Source organism: Ptychodera flava, chromosome 17, assembly GCF_041260155.1.
Source record: "Ptychodera flava strain L36383 chromosome 17, AS_Pfla_20210202, whole genome shotgun sequence".
Lineage (NCBI taxonomy): Eukaryota > Metazoa > Hemichordata > Enteropneusta > Ptychoderidae > Ptychodera > Ptychodera flava.
Genome location: NC_091944.1, coordinates 35,314,320 through 35,325,058, shown reverse-complemented (window position 1 = coordinate 35,325,058; position 10,739 = coordinate 35,314,320). Strand labels below are relative to the sequence as shown.

At 37.6% G+C, this 10,739-nt stretch overlaps 1 protein-coding gene across 1 annotated transcript; it reads left to right on the top strand.

Moving 5' to 3' along the window:
- Nucleotides 1-5,128: 5,128 nt before the first annotated feature.
- LOC139116165 (epidermal retinol dehydrogenase 2-like) lies at nt 5,129-10,410 on the top strand. Its single transcript, XM_070678711.1, has 4 exons — nt 5,129-5,691; nt 6,927-7,171; nt 7,812-7,928; nt 8,330-10,410. Exons 1-4 carry the CDS (start codon nt 5,239-5,241, stop codon nt 8,424-8,426), a joined length of 912 nt encoding a protein of 303 aa, XP_070534812.1. The 5' UTR covers nt 5,129-5,238; the 3' UTR covers nt 8,427-10,410.
- The last annotated feature ends 329 nt before the right edge of the window (nt 10,411-10,739 follow it).

Below are 10,739 nucleotides of genomic sequence, written 5' to 3'. Positions count from 1 at the left end.
TCGTTTGATTACCTTTTTCCGATCATGCACATTCTTGGCCTTTTTTTAAATAAACTTAATGAACACATTATTCTTCTTGTATTTTTGTTTTTGGTGTGAAACAAAATATTTGTCTCACAACGCTGAAAACTCGTTTGAGTTTCCCAAACACTTTTCTCCACATATCCTGCTAAGGACGGAAACTTTCTCGTCTCAAACACAAAGTTAAGAGAGCTTACGCTTCATCACATGCAGCTGCAAAGCATTGGAATCACCTATATACTATATTAAGCAATTGTGAAGTGAAGTGAAGTGAATTTTTTGAAGTGAAGTGAATTTTGTTTCACCAGAAATATGTAGACAAAATATACATGTGCGAAAGAGAAGAAAAAAATAATCTAATTAAATCTGGTGAGGGTCAAGAAATAGTTCTCGAGGAACTATTCGAGTCCGTGTCCCTAACAAAAATGTACAGACAGATAGTTATACCTAACTGTGTTGGATGGCAAATTTGTACGTCCATGGTAAAAACGTAAAATATTTGCGGTGCAAAAGGAGACAACTGAAGTGAAATCTCAGGTATAAAAATATCAAGTTCAAGAAATCGTACATATAGGCCTATTTATCAATGGTCTAGAAGGTAAGCTTTCAGCGTTTTTTTAAATACATTTCTACTTGAAATACTTTTGATCTCGCATGATATCGACAAAGCAAGCTGTAAAATCAAAAACTCAGAGGTTTTTGATGAATTTTGTGTATAGTGATTCATCTCTAATTACCATACGTTTTGAATATTTATTGTACTGAGCCATGGCCATTGATTGAAATCATAGTCCTCACTAACTCTGTCGTCAGGTTACTTTGAGTGATCTGTATACAGTAAATGTATTATCTTTGAAATATACAAATGTTCAAGCTATGTTTACAAGTATCTGGTGGTAATATAAACTATTGTAAACCAAAAGATTGACTTCACAGTTTTTGTATCGGTGCTTCACCATGATCTCTGACCCTATCAATGAGTTGTGGTTGTTGTTGGAGATATCGGGAGGACCCATACACGATTAAATCTTCTAGTCTAACAGAGACCCTACTCCGACAGGCCTACTGGCCGAGGTCAGATCAGACCGACTTTCTTGTATTCTTTTCGAAACATAATGAAACGAAGAAAGTTTGGCAACTTCACTATGAATTATTCATTACTTAGGCTGCGTTCACTAATAATGATTGGGGAGGGGGGCTGTAGGAACCGCGATTGAAATCTTTTTTTTTCAGATCCCCCCTCAGTACCCTAAAAAAAATTCAAATGCCCCTCTCTATATGGTCAACATTTTTCAAGTCCCCCAAGTATCACAGGCCCACATATTTGTAAAGAATGTGAGCAGAGAAAAAATAAACATGTAATGCGCCGTTCTGCTCACAGGTGTTCAAAACTACCTGTATTAGCACTTTGTATAGTCATATTCTCAAGGCAAGTTCTTTAAATGCATCAGTATATTTTTTAGATTTATTGGTCTAAAAGCCAACTTGAGTTAATCCAACTCTGGCCGCCAGGTCAATTGCTCCTGCCGAAGAGCACACAAAATGACAATTATGAGAGAGTAGGCAAATTGTGAATTCTGGCTAATTGCCATATTGTAAAAAATTGAGCACAGGACCTACCAAAAATTTGTTTCATTAGATGCTACTCAAAATGACAATACTGGAAGGTTAAATATTCCATCAAATAAATGTTTTAATTTCTGAAAGTTTGGGTGTAATAATTGCAAATTTTGATTAAAAAATAAATAATTCCATTTGGTCAAATATTTTTTCATTTAGTCTTTACTGTTTACAGTTTACTTCGGTATGATTTTATGACAAGAATGTGAAAATTTAGAAAATCAAGCATGGTGACCCCATCTTTTTTCTTTAATAATTTGATTATTCTCATATGCCAGAATTCAAATATTTCCATGTGTTCTTCCATGTGTTGCTCTCTGGCCTGATCTCAGAGTATTATGTTTCACTGTCGTGAGCGTCATTTGACCCAAACTCTTCTTCAACTACCATGTACATCAGAGTCAGAGCTATCTCTATCACTGTTCAGGTATGCAGTAACAGTGACACTACAGTAGCAGAGCATTAATGATAGTGACACTACCTGTAGGCAGTAGCTGTATTAACCCTTTGAGCGCCAAAGTCAACTTTTGCCGCCTGTATAAAATGTACCCCAGTCAATTTTTTTCAGATTTTTGCCAAAATTTTGATAAGAAACTGTAGCCAATGAAATGTGATGGCCATTGGGTCCAAAATTATCACAAAATTTACAGAAAAATTCATAAAAATTGGTGAAATGTTGCACTAAAATTTTAGTGGGAAAAAATTACAGCACTCAAAGGGTTAACTTTGATAATTTTGACAATATTTTTGTTCAGTTTTACAACTGTGTTCTTGTTCTTCTCCCTACAGCATGTTGAACTGTCCAGTATTCAGCTTGCTATCACAGCCTGTGTATGTGTACCATGCATTTGTATCACTGACAACTGACTGTCAGTCTGGACTCCAATTAAATTATCACCTAATACATATTTATATATACAGGCTTTGTCGACAAACTAAATATTGTGTGTTTGAGCATGCTGTAGGGAGATAGCAAGAAACTGTAGTTGTTATATTGCATAGAAATATTGCAGAAATCATTAACAGTTGCAGCTTCTGCCCTGTTACTAGGCTCAAGTTTGGTTTTTTATGACAAATCACACATGTTTAGATTTTTTCGAGATAAAAGTCATGAAATGTGACGAAATGGTTCTAGATTCTGTTAAATTATTACTAACATTACAACAATTGGATGACATAAAAATGGTATTCATTTTTCATTGAATTACAAAAACTTTAAATTGGAAAATATAAAACATAAAAGGGGACAAAAATTTTCAAGTCCCCCCTACAGGTAGAGCAAAATTTTCAAGTCCCCCCTCTACTACCCCCAAAATTTTCGAACCCCCCCCTGAATTCCTCCAGCCCCCTAACCATTTTTTGTGAACGAAGCCTCACTTCAAGTTCCGCCATTGTTGCATCAATATTGCTGTTCGAGTCTCGTGTACAACTTGCATTCTCAGGGAGAGAGAGAGGAGATCATTGACCCATCAATCTTGGCGGTCTTGATCACGTGTACAGCAGAAAATCCCCATGTTTTTTTTTAAAAGTTTGTTTACAAACAACTTTTCTAAGCGGCCGCCACAACGCATCAAAATGAACGAGTTTGTGTGCCTGGAGTGGCTAGAGGTCTATCTAAGAAGAGTACTTCATCGTAGTATGATCCATTCGCTGTAGTTTTACAAAATTAAAACAATTGACAATTCGATCCATATTGCAACTTTAAAATAGGTAAACTAAGTTTACTGACCTACTTCATTGAGCAAGGCCCAACAAGACTTCAAAACCGCTCGTCTTTGTCATTATCAACTAGAACGAAAACAGAATGTTTGTTCGAGCAAGATCGTCAAGATACCTGTAGATAGCGCTAGGTACACGTCCGAATAGAATGAGTTCATTTCAATATTAGTCGCGTTGACCACAGCTTATATATGACTACGATAATAAACGCGATCGAGAACTTGCTATACTAAGCGGACATAGGCGAACTAAGAGTAAATAAATATTGTAAGAAATATTATATTATTTTCGTAAATATTAAAAAATATAATTTTTGAAATGTTAATATAAATAAAACCGTTTTAGCTTCCTTTCTGGTTAGCAGCACTCTATAAATTCACTGAATGTATATGGATCACGTGCAACACAGACAGGGCTTCCAATATACAGTATACGTAGCAGTATTTTTATATGTTACTTGCTATCCTTTCCTAATTAAACAGCCAGCCAGTTCGCATGTGTAGAAATTATAGAACTATAGAAGTCTACATCATCGATTTTACGTTGCAGAGAAAGGTAACTGACCGTTTGTACAGTCATAGATTTTCAAATGGGTTAAGGTAAAAAAAAATATAATATTCGGTAACGAAAGTTCAAACAGTGCGAAGAGTTGATGTGAGATACAACCGTTGACTGACACTCACATGTAACCACGCTATATCACCATAACGCCAACGGGTGAAATCTAACCATGGAAAAGATATTATTGGTATAGTCTCGTGGGGGTTAGGATTCACAAGCGTAGCGCCGAAGGCACGAGCTGGGAATGCCGTGGGCATAACTTCGGCCTTAGAACTCATCGTTTTAGAGGGGACAAAGGATGGAAGGAAGAAGGAAAAAACAGATGAATAGACAAATGAATGATTCAGTGAGTTAATGAATGAGTGAGCTAGCGAGCGAGCAAGCGAGCAAAGTGGGTTGATGAGGGGTGCCTGAAGGATATGATAGATGGATGAATGGTTGAGTTTTTAAAGGATGTATGCATGGATTGATGCGTGGGTGGGTAATTTAGTGATTGAGTGAGTGAATAAGTAAATGAAGAAGGGAATGAATGGACGAACGAAATAACGAGCAAGCGAGACATCAAAAGAACGAAAGAATGGATTAGGTTATGGATGAATGTAGGATGTGTGGATTGGTGATTGGGAGTGTGCGTGTGTGGTTGGGTATATAAATCGATGAGTGTATGAATGGACCGAAAGATGGATAATTAATTTCAATAAACAGAGTGATCATTGAACGAAGAACTTAATGAATGTATGGAATATTATTGCAGACGTATTTTCCCAGCGTAATTTGCTTCGATGAAAGTTAACACAGTTTTCCCTATTGCAATTCCGACCACATGGTGTAAAGTATGAAATCCATGTGTTCATAAAAAGTGAATATCCTCTCTTCCGGTGAACCTTTCTAAATTAAGACCTAACACGATCTCTATTTGCATGACAGTTAGCTTAAGTTTGTTAAAACTGTTGGCAACAAAGTCCAAAGTTTAAGTGCAGAGTTTAGGGGTCACTGCTACAACTATGTACGGCCGATGGGGCCTTGAGGCCTTATAAATGACCAAAAGTACGAACAACAACGGATGGAAATATGATAAAGAATTTCCCTTTTCAACTTTCTGCCAATAAATTATATCAGTGTAAGTTTCATACGCCCCCTCAGTGACCTTAAAACTCTTCACACAAACAACAGCTGAAGCTCAACGGTTTGAAGTACCGGAACGAGGCTATCATTGCACTGTTCAAGGGCTTCAGACTTCTGACTCCACGCTTGCGAACGCAGAGTATATATCATTTACGCATACTCCGTGAGCCTGTTACTACAACCGGCATCGAAATGGTTGCAGAGATAATTGAAGCCCTGTTTGGCATGATAGGTGTGTGGGCTTTGGTTTTTTGGTCATGGATAAAATTCTTTCTGCCGGCCAGTAAGAAATCTTTGGACGGAGAAATCGTGCTGGTTACCGGTGCTGGTAGTGGTATTGGTCGTCTGATGTCAATCAACTTTGCTAAGCAGGGTTCTACATTGGTACTTTGGGATATTAACAAAGACGGTAACGATGAGACAGCTGAACAGATTAAACAACTTGGAGGTAAAGCCCACAGCTACGTGGTAGATGTGACCAAGAAAGAAGACGTTTATCGTGTTGCTAAACAAGTCACTCAAGAAGTTGGTGATGTTACCATATTGGTCAATAATGCTGGAGTGGTGGCTGGTAAGAAATTATTAGACTGCCCTGATGAACTCATCGAAAGGAGCATGAATGTGAACGCCATGTCTATTTTTTGGGTAAGCGGCCATTGCTTTACTTTTCCATGAATCAACTAGCTGTTGTGACCTCATTCGACCTGAGCCTGTAGGAATTTAGAATTTGATACCTTGGTCATTGCAAAGTACATACGACAGTCACCGCATACCTTTAATCACAAGCGACCGTGATTGTTATATAATGCAGCCATTATTACTACGTATTGCTCATTGGGCCCTATGGTATTTCGTCCAGTCCCCGTGAAGGTCATGTTAGGTAAGATTATTCTATTCCCGATCTCTGGACGTACCCGTCAGGAATCTGTAATTTTTACTTGGGTATTAAACTCACACAATGATCCACTTAGAGCTTGCTCCTAATGAACATAGTCTTTTTTCCACCCGACCATGGAGATAACCTCCATGGCCCAACAATACAACAAGGGACCACTGTTCTTTAACATTTCATACACATTGAAAGCGACGGTCCAGAGTTTGTTCAACTCTCGTCAGCAACCTTTGACCTCAGTGACAATTGGCAAAAGCAGTGTCATGAGACGTGTTCCTCATACGATGCCGGTTCAAAGCAACTATCGAAACTGTGTCAATGAACTTTCAGAATTTATGCGACAGAAAATTCCAACATGGGATTTTTGAATTAATGTTACTACGGCCGCATGACAAAATTATTGATGGTTTAGTCTGACTGATTTTGATTTCTTTCTGTTCATGAAATAATTGCTCAATACTGTGGTTCTCACCCTTCAAGAATCGACTTTTCAACATTATGACGGTATAGAAGGACAAAAGTAGCTGCACTGCAGTATTGCAATTAAGAAATTAATCCATCTCTCAAAAATAGAAAGTCGTGTCCCGTGCCTTGATCTGCCTTTATTTGGCGAAGTGCCACCAATATCGGTCACATTGTAGCATATCCTTTCCTAGCCCTGCCTACGGTGCTGTGTGTTCCCGGCGTTACATGGCTGGAGGCCGTATAACGCCGGGAACACACAACACCATACACAGAACTCATCCTATTTACACAGTGTGGTACGGAACTGTTGTTTTATAGCTTACGGCACCACTGTAGAAATGTACCAGTAATATCCATGCACAGGCTGTATGGATATTGAATACGGGGATGTGCCGATAGTCAAGAGGATCTAGGACACAAAACTGTACCTTGCATACAGATCAGTCACTAACTGATACATGCGCATACATACAGAGTTTGTTTTACTTGCTATAAATTCTACTTCACTTGGTATTTTTTACAGACTGTGAAGGCTTTCTTGCCATCGATGATCGCTAAAAACCACGGACATTTGGTGACAATCGCTAGTATGGCCGGTTCAATGGGGTTTCCCGGTTTGGTGGAGTATTGCGCCAGCAAATTTGCTGCAGTTGGTCTCCATGAATCGTTGATGTTAGAAATGGATATGCAGAAAGTGACGGGAGTTCAAACTACGCTGGTGCAGCCATACTGGATAGATACTGGGATGTTTGAGGGTGTAACCCTGGAGTAAGTAGTTTCTTTTAGAGCCCCTCTTCTTATCGTTGTGTTTTTAGAGTCAGAGTCATCAAGTAGTTTTCGAAATGGTAACTTTGTTACACGTTCTATGAAAACACTAAGTTTTATTTAAGCCTCCTCTCTCTGTATGACCATCCCATGGATCATTTGAGTTTTCTACATCTACAGAATGATGTCCAATAATTACTCTGTTTCGTCTCCCGTTCGAGTGTTTTCAGTGTTTTCCTGAAACGTGTTTCTTGTCTACTCCATCTACGTTTTAAGAGCATCTTCAATATTCTGAAGTGATACATAATCCCGATCACGAAATCAGAAAAGTTAGACGAGAGCAGACGATGTGTAAGTGAAGATAAATGCTTACTCAGTTTGCATCTTGCCCGTCGAAGAGAATTTCTTATCTTCGCTTTACCTTCAACGTAGTAATTGGTTTTAGAGCAATGAACTTCATGCTTTTGAATGATGCAATGTCATAGAAACGACAAATGAAATGACACATCATATGGAATTTGTGAAGTAGTTTTCGTGTAAGGAAAGAAATTCACCCATTTAGGACTCAAACATCCCCAGAATACTTTTAGAATGTTTTGCCACCGACGCTAATTAATAGTCCATTTCTATTGTTCTTGATCAGTCTTATACCAATGTTGGAGCCACAGTATGTTGTTGACAAAATTATACACGCAGTGCAGACCAACCAGAGGGTTCTCTGTTTGCCGAAGAGTATGTATTTATTCCCATACTTTAAATCGTAAGTATTCAAAGTCTTGTCTTGTTGCTCTGATATTTTGTTTACAATCGGGAATTTACGGTACCTGTTAATATTGTAATGCAATAAATTGGTGCAATATTCTGCAAATTACTTCTTTTATGACAATGAATGTTATAACATGTGTAAATGTATTAAAATAAGTGATAAAGATTAAATCGACTAAAAGTAATAATTAGAACGTCTATTTTTACCCACGCTGGAAATAAAGAGCGAACATTTAAATTTTCATGATTATATTATTTATGATTATTAATATGATTATATGATTTATGAGCTGGCGATTCTCACCGGTTAACGAAGCAGATTGTGACAACGTAAAAAAGACAAAGTCCAAGGTGGCCACAGTTAGTTAAGAAATGCATATTATCAACATTTTTCAGGTGGATGCCAGTGGACGCCACAATGCTAATGGGGCGCATATCAAAATCAGGAAACGTGATGGAAACTTTTGTTGGGAGACAGAAGAAACAGACTTAACGGGAATCACGGCTTGTATCATCTTTAGTGACGGAGTTACCACGAATGGAAATAAGCCTGACATCACAGTCACCTGCGTTGTGATTGTACAGTACCTGTGATAATATGGACGTTTTGTGTAGTTATGGAGACAATAAAAATTAAATCATAAAAAATTTAATACTAGATAATTTTTAGGGCCTTTAGGTACTATGTAAGGAATTTTTAGAACTTGATAACAATGTTTGCATTCTGCCAGGATTGCCTAATTGTAATCTGGCAATCTGATAAAAGTCTGCAAGTCACTTTACTAAGTGACTCAAATCGTTTTCTCCCTCAATATTGTTGGGGCGTGTTTGCGACAAGAAGATGGGACACGAACCAATCGTAACCTTCTCGCAACTAGGCTTTGGTTGAATATGCCCTAAAATTTGAATTGTAATGATATACTGATCGAGTGGCTAGAGATCACTACTCGTCCGATAACCAAGCAGTCAATCCCAATACAATTTTCTTGCAGTTTCTCCAATCAAACAGTCATATTGGACTGATAAAATGCGTGTTTTCACTGGTTCCGTTTATAAGTTGCACACGCGTTATTCTGACATCCAGTGTTCTTATCCAATTCACTTTTTTATTTCTGGTGTGCTTTAATCAGTTTAAGCAATTTGGTTGTCTCTTGTTTAATTTCATCTTTCACATGCCACCTTGTTTTAGTCATTAGACTCTTGGTGAGGGCAGTAGAATGTTAACAAATCTACAATGTAAAAATTCCTGCTTGTAAAATATCTGTTGTTCCAACGATCAGAACGTGAAAATAGGGGATTACTGAAAAAAACATGTATATTCAGCTCACCCCGTAAATGTCAAATATTTCGAAGCGTGTCACCATTATGACCATGACACTCCGAAATGTAATGATGCTTCCTAAAAGAGCATGTGTGCGGTAAGTTTTTGTTATAAATCATAGATAAGTCTTCTTTGAACTAAGATAACAGTAACTAAGAATATTTAATGATCCTAGCTCAAGCTGTACACAGTCACTGATGCATGCCGAAGACATTGTTATATTAAAGGGACAAAGTCGGCCATTTTTCATGAATTTTGTTTGATACGAGTTACTACTTATATTGTTTGACATGTTGAAAGATACTGAATGAATGGGTGACCATGCATATATTCGACCCCAGTTTTACACAAATTAAATGAAACCAGCGCAAAAATGAATTATTGGTGATGACCATTAATTCATTTTCGCTATGGTTTCAGTACTGGAGTCGAATATATGCATGGTCACCCATTCATTCAGTATCTTTCAACATGTCAAACAATATAAGTAGTATCTCGTCTCAAACAAAATTCATGAAAAATGGCGACTTTGTCCGTTTAATTATTTAAGCAATCATGTACCCCTTCCCGTTTCATAATGGACAAAAGCGAACTTTGCAAGACATAATGTATGGGGTGACTTGGAGGTCGAGTACATTATGAAGTGCAAAATTTACTTGAGTCCATTATCGGCCGGTAAGGAGTACATTATCTGTACTAATTTATACTTTTGGTGATGCCCGTCTATTTGTAGATGTAGAAAATATCTGGTACCATAATGCTGGATAATCGGATGCATTATCAATAATAATCCAGAAGGATGACATCACAAATTCACTGCTATTGATAAAACATTAAATATAATTCTGTACCTTATAGTACTATATGTACTTCGGCCAGTTGGAACTCTGATTTGACTCACACAGTGTAATATTCTGACTCCACAGTGTAATATTCTGACGCCACAGTGTAATATTCTGACTCGCACTGTGTAATATTCTAACGCCGACTGCACGTAAAATGTCAGTCAGAGAAGAAGACAAATTCCGTACACCAGATTTTCTTTGGACTTTTTACTCGGAATTTGTAAAACTGTGAAAGTACACTTCAACTCAAGTATTGCCAATTTCAAACTTGCAATTCATCAATAAAATTATACGTTCTCATCTCCGCAAAATCAATGCAAGAAAAAGTCATTTGAGTACAGTATAATAAGGACATTTTTTTCAAATTCACTGATGTCATCGCGCGTACTGTATTTAATTAATTAAAATAAATATTTTTTGCTAAAGTTATTACTCACAAAGTGGAACGGGGGTCACCCTGTTTGCGAAAGTTTGAAGGGGGGGGGGGAGGTCAGCCACTTTTTGATGTCTATCCCAGGCCGAGTCCCTACCGTTACTTTATCTTTGACCTCGTTGACTGTAGGTATGTACCGACAATAGTTGCCATCATCGATTTAAAATGTGCAGATTTGTCAATGTATAAGAAGTTAATAGCGACACT

What these genes read in the sequence shown, in the direction of transcription:
- LOC139116165 (XM_070678711.1), top strand. Translation starts at nt 5,239, where the DNA reads ATGGTTGCAGAGATAATTGAAGCCCTGTTTGGCATGATAGGTGTGTGG. An exon ending in TTTGAGGGTGTAACCCTGGA is followed by an intron (nt 7,172 to 7,811) that starts GTAAGTAGTTTC and finishes GTTCTTGATCAG; the next exon opens with TCTTATACCAATGTTGGAGC. An exon ending in TTATTCCCATACTTTAAATC is followed by an intron (nt 7,929 to 8,329) that starts GTAAGTATTCAA and finishes AACATTTTTCAG; the next exon opens with GTGGATGCCAGTGGACGCCA.